Here is an 18,259-nt window from a genome sequence, read left to right as displayed (position 1 = left end):
GGAAAGAAACCTAGACAACGTCCCAGGAGTCCTGGAGAAGACAAGATATCATCCAGCACACAGAATGAATGAGATAACTGCTGAGGCTCAGATCCTGGGGATAAACAGATGGGACAGGGGCTCATTTCAAGCTCCCCATCAAACCGAAAAATGCAGAGACATCTCTCCCCTGCTAATAGAAAACAAACATCACAAACGGGTCTCACCCAAGGCTTCGTCCCTTTCATGTCAGCAGAATTTGCACCTTGTATGCATGGAGTTTTATCTCTCTGGCTTTTATACGAGGGTTTGTTTAGTCTAAATCTATTGATGGTAGGAAGAGGAGACGCTGGTTTCATGTTTCACAAAGTCCGCCAGGTAACAGCCAAACAAAAAATAAAACATGGTTCGTAATAACAATCAACAACCATAATTGTACAAATGTAGAAATTAAACCAAAAGTATTTTGTTAACTAGATTTTTCATCTGCTACATTCAAAGTTGGAGCCATGAAGTGTAAAGGAAATGGTCTATCTGCACTATTGAGCAACTGTACTTACCTTGTCGTGCATGGTGAATGTATGTTCAAACATGCATATACCGGTTACTGAGAGAACTTGACTGGGCACTGTTCCTCAAAGTGCAGCACATGGTAAGTCCGTCAAAACGTTCCTACTTTGTTTCCTAGAAGGAGCAAGGCAACATGCTTCCATGTACAAACTGTTCAAAGCGAATCGTAACCAAGGGGGTCACCATTGTGGGTCGACGTTTTTCCCATAAATAGACCATGGTCTGCATGTTTGATCTGCATGAGAAGAATGTGTGCATGAGTGTGTTCGAGTGTGTGTATTCTGTGTGCAAGTGTAAATGTGAGAGCAATTTGCATGAAAACAATTTGTTCAGTTTCTCTTCCTTTCCATCTAGCTGCAGCCAGTGCATCACACTTTACTGGGCAGTTCATGGATCCACTACACAAGTCGCTGTAAAACATGAATGAAGCATCACAGCTTCCCTGTGTAACCAAGTGAACCCTGACAGGACCCAGGCTTTCGACCCATTCACGCATGGTATGTGAATGTGTGTGTGAGAGAGAGAGTTGTGTGGGTGATGTGGGGGGGGGGGGGGGGCACCAGACACCTGAAAGACAACACTCTGCTAGATTGCCTGAGTGTCTGATCCAGGCAGTTCCTGTTGCCAGCAGCAGTGCATACAGGATAGCTGGCCTTACTCCAGGTGTTCAGCTCCTGTAAGGTATAATAAACTGTCGCCACTTTATATTTTCTGCATTCACGTGTTCCAAGGAATAATTACAAGTTGCTGTGGCCCATGTTAAAGCAACAAGTCCTACACCTGTGCTTGTAGGGGTAACCTTTACCTCCCTAATAAAAGCCAGCCCTTCTCTCAAGACACTTTTACATTCAATGACAGCATTGTACACAGAAGACATCATCTTGTTCCCAAAATCACGTACACCCAGAATAGATTTTGGGGGTGGAGGACTGACCCATCTATCAGTGAGATGCCACTCCCCCTGCGGGATGGCAGTTCAGGGTTGTTTCCAGAAGCACTCCAACACTGCCCTAAATCCATCTGCACTTTAAAATTAGCACTTTCCTGCGCTCACTGTTCCTGCTGCTGCTTGTGTCTGGGCAGATAATCCTCTCCTGTCTTATTTGTGGAACAAACAACGCCCCCCCTCCCCCCCTTCCCCCAAACCCCTTTCATTTAAACAGCTGGGTTTCTGTAGGGTCTGTAGGGCTGGGCCAAGGATCTACACCCTGCAAAGCCCAAACAAAATGTCTCTGAACCCCACCATTTTACATAAGCTCAACCATCATCTGTGAAGAGGAGTCAGGGAATCATTTAACAGCATTCCTCACTTTGGCTCAATGGGGAATTATTTCGGTTTCCCCAAAAAATGTTCACCATGAAGATAAGTGTGATGACCCATTTGTAACGGGCACCATTAAAGTACCTACTGATTGCGTAATAGTCACTCTTATGCTGCTAGAACCACATTCTGGTCTTTGCTGGTACGCAACTCCGGGTTTCACGTAAAAGTAGCTTATTGCATTCCATAGCAGAGATTTGATGACAAATAAGGCTTTAAAGTCCTACCTGGAATGTTTCAGCATTCATTTTTCAACAGAATCATGTTTTCAACATATGACCACGATGGGTCATGCCAAAACCACAGAACCACAGAAAATCTAGAGCTCAGATTTACTACATAACTGATAAGACTAAATAAAATGTTATGACATCATTGAAGCATATGCGAACCCAAAAGCAAAAAAAACATGAAACCTAAGTCCACCACGAAGCATTAGGCTGTGCTGATAAGAGTTAATAAGCAGGATTATAGGGACAGGGGCACCCAAAGGCCTATTACAGGGAGAGAGGGGGGTTCTGGGTAATGGGTCAGGCCTGGGTCGGGCTGCCTACCGTGGGAGTGTAGCACTTCCTGTATCTAACAGCGGGCACAGACTAGCCCTTCTCACTTGTACTAATGGCCAGATGCCAGCATTTCATGTGTAATAACATGCAGAGCAGGGCCTGAAGGCTTGAAGGTACTGCTGGAGGGCACAGATTTAGGATTGCAGAGCTCCTGCCCAACCTTCCATCAGCCTTCCAATTAGCTCAGAGGGCAGAAAATGTGAAGATCCAACTTCAAAGTGAACGCTGATGAATGGAGACCCAACAGGTCATAGTTAGCCCTTCCAATGACCGGTGTGAATCTGTAACACCATGGGAATAGTCTGGTGATTTGCCGTTATGGAGCAAATCTTTAAGCAGGGCTTTGGAGCAGGGACGGTAAAGGGAGAGGGAGACCTAGAGGGAGGGAGATATTGAGAGTGTGTGGAAGAGATAGAGTATGTGAGAGAGGGAGAGAGAGAGATCAGTAGAAAGAGGTAGAGAAGAGAGAGAGAGGTAGAGTGAGGGGGGAGAGAGAACAAAGACTTTAGTGAGGTGGGAGGGGGCGGGGCGGGACCCAGATCTAATCACAGGGCCGTCAGACGCACTGTGTGCCTTTACTCAAAGGGTTACCACTTTAAAGCACCGCCACTACACAAATTCCTCTCCGACTGCATTTTTGCTTTAATAAGGTCTTCATTTGAATGTCTTCCTTAGCTGGCCTTTCATCCGTAGAACAATGAGAGCCTTTGCGATGATGGCGTACCGTGTGATTAAAGCAGCAAGAACAGGTCCGAGGAACAGGCCTCTCCTTAACCCAGGACCACAGCACAATGTCCCCACATCTCTGAGTACAGTACAGCTGGTGACAACAGAGCAAACTTCTGCCCGACAAGACAATGTCCCACAGAACCCCACAGCTCAGCAGTGACAAACAGTCCAAGTGCCAACACAATTCAAATTAAAATCTGCAGTTTATAAAACGCATTAAAAAACGGTCAAAAGCAAACTGTGGAGAGAGGGAAGGACAACAATTTCAAGACTGACCACAACAAACCAGAGACCAACACTTAACCCAGCACTGAAGGGAAATCATTTCAGAATTCTTGTTTTTGTGAAAGCTTGAGGTGAATATTGCCCACATATTTTATCTGCAGTATTACTCCCATAGCAGGGAAATGCAAGATTGTAAGGAGCTGACTGGCATCTCACACCACAATAACACACCCTGGGAGAAAAAGGCCTGAAGCCAAGATAACCCACCAATGGGAACAGTGTAACCAGCCAAAAGCCAGGATAACTCACCAATGGGAACAGTGTAACCGATCTTAAGCCAGGATCACCCACCAATGGGAATCGCTTTTCAGCAGAGGGAAGTGATGAGTAAACATGAGAATTTCAAAATCGGCTCCAAAACGTGATGCGATTAAGCTTTGCCCCTGAGCGTAAAGTGAAAACACCAGCATTTACACACCACCGCAAAAGCATGATTCAAGGATAGACTAAACCAGACTAAAGCCAGAATAAACCATCAAGTCAGGGTGATTAGAAAAGCAGCAGTAGTCCTAGGGAACAACACAGGAAACCTAACCCAAGGCTGACTGTGTGCATTTGGGGGTGTGTGCTTGCATGCGTGGAAGGGGAGTATGTTGGCTATATTCTACAGTGTGTGCACAGAACTACAGGAGTATTTTGGGTGTACTCTACAGTGTGAGTGTGGAAGTACAGGAATGTCACGACACAGCGATGCATTTCCCTGGTGCTTCCAGAGGAAGAGAATGTTTGGCCAGACAGACAAAAGAAGCCGCAGCTGGGAGTCTCATTACACGACAGCTTGGCTTTTATTTGCCGGAAGCTTAAGTGACTGATAGTGAAGCCAGAGACGCAGAAGTGGAAGTGCCACTGAGCACAAGGTCTGATGGAGACAGTGCTCATTACACACCACTGCAACACAACAATGACTATCACTATTACATACCATGATATGTCAGTAAAGACCACTGCAAACCATGAGCCCACGACACATCAAACTACTACACAGCATTACAGTTTCCTTTAAAACCAATACAAACCGTTAAGAGTTCGGACACATCACACACAACACTTGGGATACATTAAGAGACCTGGAGGAGATTCACAACAGCACCCATCTTTAAATCGTTACATTTTTCACCAAATGGAATGTAAACGACTGTCAAACTGTCCCAGGTCAGATAGCCTCTGACGATTCTGTTAAGTTACAGCGAGATAGAGGCCTTCTAAAGCCATAAACACGAGATCTTCCCCGCACACGACAGGCCCTGGGCTTCTCGCAGCTTTGAAGGCCGTCCTGAATGGTGCGGTTTAATGCTCGTTACTCAGTACCCAGTCACGCAGAGCCTCCAGGTTAACGGCACTTTGACTGTAAAAGTACTGCAGAGAGCTCCTGCAGTAATGCTATAGTAATCCATCGCAGCCTATTTTTAAGTCTTTTTTATGGCCGGAGAGAATATAACTGTGGCCGCGAAGGCTGTCAGCGGCCATGTGATCTCGCGCCGGACCCTTTCCGCGGCTAAGAGACCCGGCCCTTATTAAAGCGGCCTATTCTTAGCAGCTCCGAGACCCCGCTCAAACGCATGGGCCACCTAAACCCCGGCACCCATTCATGCAAACAGAAATAACATTAATGTGGCCCCATCTTCCCAAAGCCAGGCGCCACACTGAGCTTTTTCTGTTCCCTTAGCTCAGCAGCATGTCATGCATTACTGAGGCAGGTTAGGTTGTCCGTCACGCAGTGAGGCTACAGACTCATCCAGATCCAATTATATCATTAAACGGATAGGCCTACAGGAAAACTGCAGAACTGTTCCAATCCAGAGCCGTACATACACACACACCTACAGAATACAGACCCTCCACCTCTCTTCAACGAACAGCAAGGCAAATACTACAGAGTCTGGTGAGATGTCACCACAAGGCAGCCACTGTGCTACAGTCCTACATGCTGTCCAATGACGGTCCTTTTGGCGGTTTTAGGAAAAAGGTGCAGAGTTGTGTTTAAACGGAGGTAAAAGGTTTCCAGTCCACGGTTGGCAGGGTAACCCATTTAAATCACAGCAGTTAAACGATTCTGCAGCGCTTTTGAAGCTGGAAAGTCTTGCGGAAAGCTGCTCCACAGATTGCATTTCACTCAGTGGGTTGGGAAATAACCCTCCATCGCAGGCTCGGAGAAACCTCCGGAGTCCACACTGCCTGTGCCTTGGGGCAGGTATTTCATGAGTGCGTCTTCACTGCACTGCAAGCTTTTTTAAATACATTTTCCACAGAAGACTTTTCTTCTAAGGAAGAGAATGTTCGGGGGGGGGGGGGGGTTTGCTTTTCAGCGGAGGGAAGTCATGAGTAAACATAAGAATTTCAAAATCGGCTCCAAAACGTGATGCGATTAAGCTTTGCCCCTTAGTGTAAAAACACCTGCATTTACACACCACCGCAAAAGCATGATTCAAGGACAGAGTTTACACAGTAAAATTTAATGGAGATTTGAGCTGAACTACAGTAGCCATGCAGTCTGCCCTGGTGTAATGTGACCTGAACAGCCATGCAAATGGGAAACAGCTCGGGTAGTTCTTACGAGGAATATGTTTGAAGACTACATGCAAATAAACCATTTTAAAATACAAAAGAACTTAAGTACGAAAATGAATCTTGGGAATTAAAAATATTTATATATATTAAAAAAATTAAATAAAATAAACTTTAGAAACTTTAGAATGTATTAAAGCTGCTGCAGACATTACTAGTTGTAGCTGTATACATTTCACTATGCTGAACAGTGAGGTGTTCAGATCTCTACACTCAGAGAAGAGTATAAAGATTTTTAAAAAAAGGGGCCAATCCCTGGCTGGCAATCATAAATCAACAGATATGAACTGCTGAATGTTGCTGGGCCTTAACAAGTTTCTGCTGTGCGTTTGCAGATCTGAGCGATGGTAAGAGCTGTTGCCGCAGATCAGTGAAACTGTGCAGTGAATCAATTTTATTCAGCTCTTATGGGCAATGTTACTTGGGTAAATACATTGCCTGTACTACAATCTGCAACATATACTTCGAGCTTTACAGCGTAACGAGCTTTGTTACTCCCTGTGAGGAGATTTGGCTGAGGCTGTGGGAAAGCAGGTGTTTAAAAGCTCGATCCAGGATCAGGACCAGTAATCTAACTGGATAAAGAGAACCAGATTCACAACGGAGGGTGAAGCAGCCTGATTAGAGCAACACCACCACGGTACTGGCCATTTCTTCCACCGAGAGCCTAGTTTACAACAACAGAAATAATACAGGCCTAATCTAAACCACCCACATACCAATACCAGCCTGGTTTACACCACAACCATACCAACACAGCTTATGGCTTATAGCACAACAGCACAGATACAGGTCTGGCCTACACCACAACAGTACTGTCCAATCCCAGCCTGGTTTATATCAACACAACAGCAGCAATACCAGTCTGGTTTATACCAGCGCTGCAATGGTACAGGCCGGGTTTATACCACAGCAGCAATGATACACACAGGATTCTACAATTCTGTGTTTCAGTTGAACTGTAAGCTTTTTTTTGTATTTTTAAAACTCACACAAAATGGTTGAAAGGAAAAGGAAACTCAGATGTTGAAGCATGAAACAAAGCAATTTCTTTAACCGCATGACCCCGACAAACACATTTACCCCTGCAACCAAAGATACGAGACTGATGTTTGCTTGTGGGAGTTTACGGGTGCAACCCACCAGAACAAAACAGCTACCTCACCTGTCAGTGCCTTCTTCCTCTTCTTTCCCAGGTTAGCACAACAGGCTCTGCTTCTTTTGCCTTTCATCTGCTTTACTGCCAGCAATTAGCCCAGAAAGGTAAACACAGTGTTTAGGAGGTGGGGTGGTTTGGTTACAATAGGGACAAATCTGAGCGAGTGCTTCTGGGTAGTCCCGTGGCAAATGGTGGGCCAAGATTCGTTCACGGGTATTCTTACGTTCTCCGGTCCCCAATCCTTCACGTTCGACAAACAGACAAACAAGCTTTCTGGGTGAGAGGGGCCCCACTCGCAACACTCAGCTGATTCTTTGGGGCTTCCTACATTTTACACCTCACAACTGGTGCGCTGTGCGCACCAGAAAGTAAGGCAGAGAAACAGCCGCTTGGTTGTATTGTATTGTAGATGAGTAACACTAGTGACTGCATCCTGTGCAAATGCATGCTTCCCACGCTGAGATCATCCCTTTCAGCTCTTTAACACTGGGTGTTAACAGGCTGCCGTTCTTCCTTTGCTGCCGGCGTAATTTGTAGCAGCTGGCCCCTATTGAGAAATGACAAGGTCCTTCTGCCATCAGGGCCAAAGGCCTTGGGAACTAATCTGGGTTCCACTAGCCTCTCCCACACTCTGAAACCTTCACCTCACATTCAACAGGTTATTCCACTATTTAGTCTGCAATGTCATCAAAACCGTCCACAGGGGCTCTCTGAATTCCTTAAATAAAAGGCAGGCTTTTCTGTTTGGAGTTGGCAGTCAATTCCTTACAGACGCTTTGCATACGCTATTAATTTAACGCCATTTGGCTTTTCAAACAAGCCGTGTCCAATTAACTGACAACGTGTGTTCTAGGAGAGGAACCTTCCTCCTGACGTGTAAAATAAGCAATGGCACCCATATCTTACCCGAATGTGGAAGACACATGGACTAAATCAAAAACAGATCGAGATTCATAAATTTAACCTTGGAGCCTTAGCCTCGACACAAACACCAGACAAAGATTACCCATAATCCCCTCCTTCACACAGTTTAGCGAAAAGCAGAGGTCTGCTCCACAGCAGGACACCACTAAACTCAAGGGTTAGTCTGTGCATGTAGGTCAGAACCACAGCCTTGATATCTTTCCAGGTTCACATTTTTAGTCAGAACCTAGTCTCAATATCACATCCTGCTGCACTTTCTAGACCTTCATGTTATAAAACACACTTCCAAATACAATTCAGGCAGGAAGAAAACTGCAGCAAACATTTATCATAATATATAATATTTGGATAATATTTATCATTTATATCTTTATATATTAAAATGCTGCAGACTCCCCTCTAGCACTTCCTGCACTTCATTCGAAGGGCAGGTGTATCCCATATTGAACAATGCCAATAATGTAATGGCGACCAATGCGCTGAAATAAATACCTTATAATGCTTTGAATTAAATTTCATTGGAAAATGTATATCCTGCAGTCATCACTATCCAAAGGTCCAATTTAACCACCTCTGCCCAAATTCAAGCAATCACAAATTTTTACATCTCAAGTAAATAATCACAAAATATCACACAATATCTTAAATCAGTATTCCAGTAAAAATCCCCATGCTAACAAACAGACCGGAGAGAAAAAATCCTGAATGTAATGATTGTAACCTACATCCGAATGAAAATTTATGCCAAGTGTCTTTGACAACCTAGATGCCACCATGGCCACCTTTTGTCATTGTCTAAAGAACCATACAATGTTTTTCAGCACATAAGTAGTAAAGCAACAAGTGAATAAGAGTTCGTAAATAACGCCTGCCTCTTCTTTAAATACATCAAATACAACTGTCAGTTAATTCATGTAACAGACATGTACCTTATCCATTAAATCTATTACTTTTAGACTTGCCTGATTTCTATTCACCGCTTTTCATATTCAGAAATTCATCCACTTCACATGTCATTGCGTACCTTTCATTTATCGGTTTATGCAGCTATACAAGCATACGTGTAAGTGTGCGTGTAGATACGCATGCGTCTAGATTTGTGCGTGTCTACATGCGTATCATTTCAGAGCTCAGTCTTATGCAGGGATTCCACCGAATTCCAGAGCCCAAACATGCCCAGGGGGACAGGATTGCTCCATTGTTCACATTCTTCACGGAGAGATATACTCTTAAGGGGTGAGGCTCAAGACTTTTCCCTTTTCATTCACCTTACAGAAAGAGCATGGGGCCCAAGGCGCACAGCGGACACTTTCAGATAAAATCTCATTATTTAACACTAAATTTGCTAAGGTCTCGGTCAGAAAGTCCTTTTTGAAAGTCAGGTGTAGCATGTGTTGGTCATGATCATGACCAAGGCGTTGAAATAATACCTTATAAAGGCATTGGCATGAATTTGATTTAAGCAGTTATGTGCTGCAGTCGTCCCGAATCAAAGGTCCAATTTAACTACGGCACTGCCCAAATTCAAGCAATCAAAAACAACATTACCCTTTATACCTTCTGCTACCAACTCCAATCAACATCAAAGGTGAATAACAGTGTGGAACTGCTCTACAAATATTACTAAATCAAGAGTAAACATTGGCTAACACAAAGTGGATGCAGTGCAAAACTGTGTGGTGAGGAGAGACCTCTTGACAGTCACAGATCAGAGCACATTTTCACAGTCATGCAGATTTCAGTGCATCAAACAGCAAAACAGCAAAATTTTACTTTCTCAGTTTTGTTAATCATTCCTATAGAGTTAATGATCGGGACAGCCCTAGAGCATTAACAGGCAATACTTTACCAGCACTAATCTGGAGAACTGAAGCATCAAGCCAGAAAGGTAAGGTCTCGACTGAGTCAAAGTGGTTCAGTATGCATCAGTGTTCCCAGACACTGAGCAGTATTAAAGGATTGGACAATTGAAGCCCACATCTGTTCCCCTGTATACTTAAAAATAAAGAGCCGTAAATCTGTCCTCCCTCCTAGACCCGTACATTTCGAACCGCGCTGGAATAAATGATGTCTGCGGAGGCAGGTCCGAACATGTCCGCTTCCTCTCCAAACCAGCCCATCTAGGAAGTGTGCTGCTTTGCAGATAAAAGCCCTGAAAACCCAGCCAAAAACATCAAAACAAAAGCTTAGAGCTAAAGCTAGCTGGGGACTACAGGAGACCCCCCCCCCCCCCCCCCCTCCACTGCAAATCAAACCAGCTGCAAGCTACAGGCCACCTTCACCGTGAGGCTCCCCCTCCTTCCCACCCTGCCTGCTGTTACACACCCCCCCCCTCCCGCGTCCTCTATCATCCAACAACCCCCTCCAAGCTTCAAGTCCCACTCAACCTACCGTGTCTGAGAAAACAGCTCCCTGTTCATCACCGGTTATTTTGAATAAGCATTTGCGTTAAGTTGATCCTTAACTTCATTCACAAACAGCAATGGCCTGGGAAGAACCTTACATGGATCAAATAAACTTACATACAAATCTAATTTCAAACCCTTCTTGGCACATATTTAGCAAAAAAGCACTGCAATGTTAGTAAAGATAATAATAAAAACATAAAAATATTATTATAGTCATTCATGCACAATGTCGTCAAATGTGTTGTTGGCTTACGACGAGTGAAAAACTGTTCTCCTCGTATTTCAACAGATGAAATCGTGGAGAGACGGGATAACAGCTGGATGACCCAAAGGTACAACTTGACATGCACAAGTTCCAGCAGCCAGCAGAAAAGCAGGGGAATGTGGGAATGTGTGGGAGTGTGGTTTGGGTTCAGCACAGCTGGACAGGTTTAAATAACTGTCAGTTTCACACAGGAATATACCATTCCGAAAACGGGGCACGGCCAGCTGCCCTACATTCCGAAAAAGGTACAGAATATGATACTTCACAACTGGCACAAAGCCTATCCCTCATTCCTCAGATTCACATCAAACTGAAGTAGCAAAAGTACTTTTCTGAAGTCAGTAAGAAACACACAATAGGGCAGATTTATCAATGGTTATTCCATTAGCCTATTGGTACTGGCAGTTGAGACTTGGGATTGCAATTCAACTCCACTACAGGAAAGCACAAAATCGTCTCAAACTACGTGGACAAATTGGCAATTTCCTCTGAGATTACATGGAAACACAAAGCCTGCATGATCAAGCAACCATTCTGGCACAATGACTGCTGATTGGGTGCGGATTACATGCGGCCATTGCGCTTCAGACGATCCAGACTGGTTATGGGCTCAGATGCAGTTTCCTACACAGAATCATCCTGCTTATGATATCTCATGAGTTCACAAACTCAAAGTGCCACTCTAAAACCTTACTAATACCACTACTAGTAATACCACAGTACACAGTACCAGTGTTGTAATAATATAACCATCTCCCTAAACATAAACGATGATGCCCAGCCAGACTACAATCCATTTTAGGTGCTGACACTGGGTTGGGCTGAAGTAGTCATTTGGTTACTTATCTACGAGGCTGGCCATTCCATTGACATAGATAAGTCTGCCTCAGCTGCGTTTACCTTAGGCTTGGCTCAGAGAGACCTCAGAATAGCCAGAGTTTGTACCTTGGCCCTGACTGAGATGGGTCCCTGCAGGCTCAGATTGGATGCTTGAGGGGAAGGCGTGTTTGCTTTGCGGAGGTTTTCATTCCCACACTGTGGTATCGCCAGTGCAGAAACGGAAGCTTTGAGAGGCCTGCAGTTTCATTACTTCCCAGGGATAAACAAACACTCCAAAGCCCAAAGCAACTGCGCTGGGCTCCGCTTCCCAACTGTATGAGAAGAGCCCGTTTGCTGGAGGAATTTCAGCACAGCATTGCGAGGATCATGTATATTTTTGACATTTCCACACATTGGTTCAGTATAAAGTGGAAAAATCCTACAATTCAAGCTGCAAAATTTTTTTCATAATTAATCATTCCCACACATTAAATTGAAATGCAAGCCCTCTAACTGCATTTAAATACTCAAGGTCAATGTTTGCAGTCTAGGAGAGTCTTCAGTCTATGGCATATGAGTGCTAACCTGCTGTGGCATGAAATTACATGACTTGGTTTGGTTTGATTTGATTTGATTTGATTTGATTTGATTTGATTTGATTTGAACGTAGCCAGCGAGGTTTAGCCACAACAGAAATTACGACCAAGAAGACATGTTTTTGTGAAAGTAGCCAAGTAGCAAAGTAGCTACGTAGACTAGCCATGGGTAGAAACTGTACGGCATGAATTGCCAAGTGTGCAATTTGCATGCAACTGTGGAGTTTGAGTCAACGCTTCAAAATCTCTACAATAGCCAGGCATTCAAGTGGCTCCACTCAAGAAGCTGCTTTGAAGCAGAAGCACACCATTTCTACAGTGCTGGTGCAGTCACACAACAATGAGCAGTTAGTGAGGCTCATAAAAATGCATTGCTTCAGGGTCAAGTTGGCCAATGTAAATTTAAGGAAACCGCTCCGGTTTTTCCAAACAACCAATGCCTTCTTTGTGCAACTACTAAATCGAGAATAAAACAGTCATGCATTGTATGACAATTAAGGAGTAGAAAGGATAGAGGACAAGATCGCAGATTAATGAACAACACAGATGGCTAAGTGAAAACCAGCCCCATGATAGAACTACTTCTGGTTGAGTCAACAGTTGGAAGTAATCGCAGACTTCTGTGAAGCAAATGGAAAACGATCACATGGACAGGTCCTAAAAAATTAAGGGTCCAAAAGTTAATGCAAATATTCTCTTTATTTATACAACATGCACCCCTCCCCCAACCAATGATATATATGTGTGTGGAAATATTTGAACTACTTTTCTAGATACTGTATCAGCCTGTGCCAGATTTAAAGTAGAAATGCGGCACCATTCACAAGCACGTCCAGTAAGAAGATTTTAACGCGTGTTGCAATTCTACATTTACAATCTGGAGGAAACAAGTGGGAAAACTGTGCTTTAATAATATTCTATTCTTGTCGCCTTGTCTTTTTTTAAAATCTATTTTTGAACCCCACCCATAGGCTGTCTGAAATCCCCTAGCCCCGTCTTAGTAGCAAGCTACATTTGCCCTGAAGGGGTGTAATTCAAGGCTGTGTTGTTCCCTCGGGAGTTAGAGAAACCTCAGTTATAAGAGTCAGTATAGCCAATGACAACTTTTCACAGGAAACTATGAAGCCCTAACACACTTCAAATTGTTTTGGAACAGTGTTTTCAGGCACCTTCCATCAGACTGAAAATCACCGGGTGCTGAGAAACATGCAGTACTGAAAACTTGAGAAAAACCCTGCAGGTGTGCTGGTACTCAGTCGAAACCCTCTTTACCCAACCCTTCTCCAGTCCTCCAAAAGACGACGCGTACATCATTGTCATAATGCAGATAGTCAATCAGACTGGAGTCAGAATTTAATTCCAACATTGCCTGGTACACTTGCCCAATTAATTGCCACAGCATCTCCAAGCTGTTGCTACAGTGACTGCATCCCTCTCCGGGTTCTCAAAGACATTATCCATGGAGAAAGGTCCTCACATAAAGAGTGTGGCCCAAGTGGAAATAAAAGATGGCATTTACAGACTTCAGCATCTGCTTTCCTTTTGGACTGTTTGACTGAAGAAGTTGTTCAGCTAGACTGCATTCCATCGAGACCTGTATCTGCTGAGAACAACAGTACACATTGATTCAAATTCTCATTTAAATACAATTTGATTTAAAGCATGTTCCAACTAGCTATGCAACATGAAGAAACCAAATGCCAGATCAGGTGATAAAAGTTGGCAAAAATATAGCCTCACAAACAAAATGAACTTTTTTTTTTATATACTGTGATATATATGTACTACATGGCAAAACAATATTTGTTATGACATTAGTCCTCAAGAATGTTTCTCAGAACTCACTCAAACATGACTTCAGTAACACCTGAGCCAAGGATGGGCAAAGTCACAAAAAGTCCCACCATGAAGGAGCATGCCTTAAGACAATACCACACTACATAATTCCCCACTCATTAATTCAACATAAAACAAAGCGAATTAGATAATATCCATTGCCTCCATTTTCTTACTTATATGGTAGAAAAATATTTAAAATCTGAACTAAAAATATCTCAGTATTTGTTAGCATTTAAGCATTCAGAGACTATGGTTCTTTGGTACCGTTTCCGTTTGTATCACTTAGTTAGATGTTCAATAGGTTAGTTGACAAGTTGTCAATCAAGGCTGCACTATTGCGTACACCAGCTCTCTTGGGACTATACATCCCCCTCCAGGGAATTATTGCCCTTTGATCCCTGATCTTTGCACTTGTGCTTACATTCTTAGTTGCTCTGGATAAGAGCATTTTCTAAATGCTAAGTATTCTTTTGTTCTCTTCACTATAAAAAGATTATTTTGATTGCACAGAATCTTTAAGTTAACAAGCTTCACTTGAATGCCCATACCAGCCCAGCTTAAGTGCATTACAATAATGATGTGAAAATGCAATCTCATAAACAATGTTTTCTACTTGACCCCAAACTTTCACCAGAGAAATGACATTCTAGATGTGCCTCTAAACCGCAAGTCTCTGTGCCTTCCTAACCACCCAAATGGCTGGTGTGTGCTTCCAGTTCAAGTAAACATTCTGTAAATAGAACCAAGATCCTGTGCTCAATGCAGGGCCCTGCAAACAAGATGGTGGATACACAACATGGTTGCAAGCCCCTTGTGAGGAAAGAGTAAGTGTTCCACTTGGGCCCCATGACATATCAGTCACTTTCAACTTTTAACTTTTAAAAATCATGTTATAACAGTCAGTTCTGCTACCAATCAGGCAGAAACAAAAAATATTTTTTTATGCTTTTTATTTTATCTTTGTTGACAATTTCCCACCTTTGCTACCAGTTAATAAGTCAACTGGGTCAGTGAAACAGTTTTGTTTGTTACAATGTTATTTTTGTTGGATGTGGAAAAATATTCTGAAATAAAAAAACTACAAAAAAAAATGTGAATCCATGTACAAGTTAACCCCATATGAAACCAAAAAACAGTGCCAGAAAACAACATACCGCTCCAGTCTAAAAACAAGGGCTTTAGACAGGCCATAGAGTGCATCATGCCGCTAGCTACTGTGTGAACTTTCCAATATGACAACAATAATTAGTGTTCTTTATAACAAGAGTCATCATTGTCATGTTGCAAACTTGGCTTCCATTTTACCGTCATTGGAAACTCTAGTCAAGCAGCTGGAAACATTTAGATGAGCAGCATCAGGAAATCTCAACATTCAGATTAGCTAGCGCGTATTCCTTAGCTTTGGGAAGTGAGATGAATAAGTGAGCGTTATTTGGTGCTTTAAAGATAACCTTCAGCAGCGGAGACTTAGGACGCCATCTTGAGTTTCATAAGAATGAAAGGTGAAAACTTAAAATTGTGCGTTATGGACACACATTTGCCCATCTATTATAATGTTAAAATACGCTGAAGCTGTTTTGCAGAAAACATAGGTCCGCGTAAATCTGTGGTTTTACGACTTGAAGATGTAAAATAAAGTTATCGTCAATGTTCGTCCAGAGGGCACAACTAAATAAATACCAAAGAAATCCAATTCATGATTGTTAATAGTGGACTTAGGTTAGCCTATTCAACATTGTGACTAGAGCGCAGACAAGATTTCTTCCAAAACACCGAGGTGGTCTAAAGAAATCTGCTCGGACAGAAGCGAATGTGACCGCAATCTGAGGGGAATGTTTGTTAAGAGTAGGCTAGGTTAGCTGCTAATGCGTGAGCGCTGGGTGCACATTAAACTGTTATTAAAATTAGTCTCGCCAGTGATCGATCGGTCTCCCCAATATAGAATGTGGCCCCAGCAGCAGTGTGTAAAGTGTCCAATTTTGCACTCGCGTAACACCATTAAAATTCACCATGTATGAGCGCAAAACTTCACGGTACCTCAGGGGTGAATAATCAGTGATCTATGCTTAGACGTTAATGCTAATATTCCTACTCTACATCCTTCATGCGAGTTAGTTAGCGGTGGTTTGAACAATTACAAAAGTTGCAGTTTTCAGTATAGCCTTAAAAAATGCTAGGTGTTAACGGTCTTAACATCAGACAATTAATTGAAAACTATGGTGTAGCCTGTACAAGCTTTAGTAGGAGGTTCTGATCAACGTAGCAATTAATGCACTCACAATGACATTTGGCTAGTACAATGTCCTTTGGTGTAAAACTGAGTTACATTTGAGTGATAATGCGGAATAGTCCGAGTTTTTTCTTTGACACTAACTTACTTAAACAGAACTACCTTGCAGTAGTTGCCTGGTCAATGATCCGCCATTTGCACAGGCCTCGGAAAGCCACTGATTTTAACGAGGTAGCCTAGTTTGTCAACTTTGGCACCTAGATTGAGCAAATCGTATTGTTGAAATAAAGATGAACGAACGATATATTAAAAAACGGTATCTATATACCACCAGCTACACACGTAGGCTATGCTCCACAACACAAGCATCCCAACTAGTTGTAACTAACTAGCTACAACACGCATGTTACAGTGAATGAAAATTCCTGAGGAAAAGCTGGCTCGAGGGCTCGCAGCCGTAGGCTACCTTATTTGCGATTGAGCACTTGAGCTGATAGGCAAACGAATACAGGGGCACCAGAAAAATCGCATAACTTTAAATTAGCCTAGTAATTTCCCCCTAAACTGCAATCTCGTTGAGCAACATAAAGTAGTGCGTATAACTTAATCCTGAAATGAAAGTAGCCAACTCGCTAACTACTGGAAGACAACAGTGGTTCTTACCAAGATGAAGGGTCAAGTTGATCGAGTTGGGATACTGGATGCCCGCTAACATTGTTTGGCTTTGCCACCAAGTGGTATCCGCTTGGTTGTTGTAATCAGTGAGGTAGACCGCGCTGTGGTGTTGCCTGGGGTCCCTTGCATCGCAGATGTGGCAGGACTTGGTGACTCCCGTTACCCCGGTTTGTACGCAGTACTCTTCTGGTGGAGAGCCACAAGTGTTGGTCGCCACGACGGTAACGTTGAAGGCAGCGTTGACAAACTCAGGCATACAGCGCTGAGGACGGTTCGAATCGTCTGTACATTCATCCATTGCACCATTGCTGCACGCAACCAAACAAGTCAATGTAGTTAAAACACGAATAAACCGATGCATTGTGAGTAAAATCTTAGGAACGTTTTCCGTAGACTGTCGCACTTCCAAACTTTTTTTATTGCAGCTACCTAACTCAGTTCAATAAAAAATAAATAAAATCATGGAGAAAAACAAAAAAACCTTCCTCTTTCTCCCTCCCTCTTTCGTTCTTTCCAGCCTTCCAACGCCGAATCAGTGCTATGCGTCCAGCGCCATGAAAAAGTTTGCAAGAAAAAATCTGGGAGTCCGACTACACCCTCTTGGCTCCCCAGTGCGCAAGTCAAAGGAATGTTAAAAAAATCCAGTGCGTCTGCTTCCGGCCGAGAGGGCTTTGATGCCTGCCTGCATTGCACAGGCAAATAGACGGTACTATAGGTCTGCACTTCAGCGATCAATACATTTTCATTCTGCGACGGCGGTCATCATTTCCATAATTTTTAAAGATTGCGTAGCCTGAAATAGCTTTGAACGCAAAGGTTAAACATGACCATAGCTTATCGGGGTAAGTTATGGGGATAATTGGATAAAAAAAGTAAAATACCTATTTATTAACGTGAATGATATGCGTCTGAAATTGCAAATGCCTGAGCCAAATCTAAAAAATGATTACGCTACATTGCGTGTTGCGTGTAGGCAATGTAGACTGTGTGTAGCCTAATAATGTTTTAAACATAATTTTCTTAATGTATTTGTCCCAATGGCAACTTATCCATGGATATTGTATAATGTTACAACTCAGCCTGTTCCGTGTGTTCAGATAATATTTCCCCGTACAGCTTGAGCGTGAATTCATGAATTATTTTTTTCAACCATAGACCTATGTTTTGGGGGTAACATGTTTGTGTACTGCTGATTGTTTGAGTAGCCTCCATAACTAGCCTGAAGTAAAGCTTGAATCTTAAGAAAATTCAGTGGACATCGTTTCATTCTTATAGTAAAAATGTGCATTATAAAAATATATAAAGTATAAATATAATGTGTGTTATATT

At 42.9% G+C, this 18,259-nt stretch overlaps 1 protein-coding gene across 1 annotated transcript in view; it reads right to left on the bottom strand.

Annotated features, from left to right (window-relative positions):
* Positions 1-17,483, bottom strand: part of lamc1 (laminin, gamma 1) — a 67,786-nt gene extending 50,303 nt beyond the window's left edge. The window contains exon 1 of the mRNA XM_061242050.1: positions 16,919-17,483. Coding sequence (XP_061098034.1) covers positions 16,919-17,291 — 373 coding nt within the window. The 5' untranslated portion in view covers positions 17,292-17,483. The remainder of the gene's footprint in view (positions 1-16,918) is intronic.
* Positions 17,484-18,259: the final 776 nt, after the last annotated feature.

The sequence above is a fragment of the Conger conger genome, chromosome 5 (genome assembly GCF_963514075.1).
Source record: "Conger conger chromosome 5, fConCon1.1, whole genome shotgun sequence".
Classification (NCBI taxonomy): Eukaryota; Metazoa; Chordata; class Actinopteri; order Anguilliformes; family Congridae; genus Conger; species Conger conger.
The sequence above is the reverse complement of the archived record's forward strand: the minus strand, read 5'-3'. Positions and strand labels throughout refer to the sequence as shown.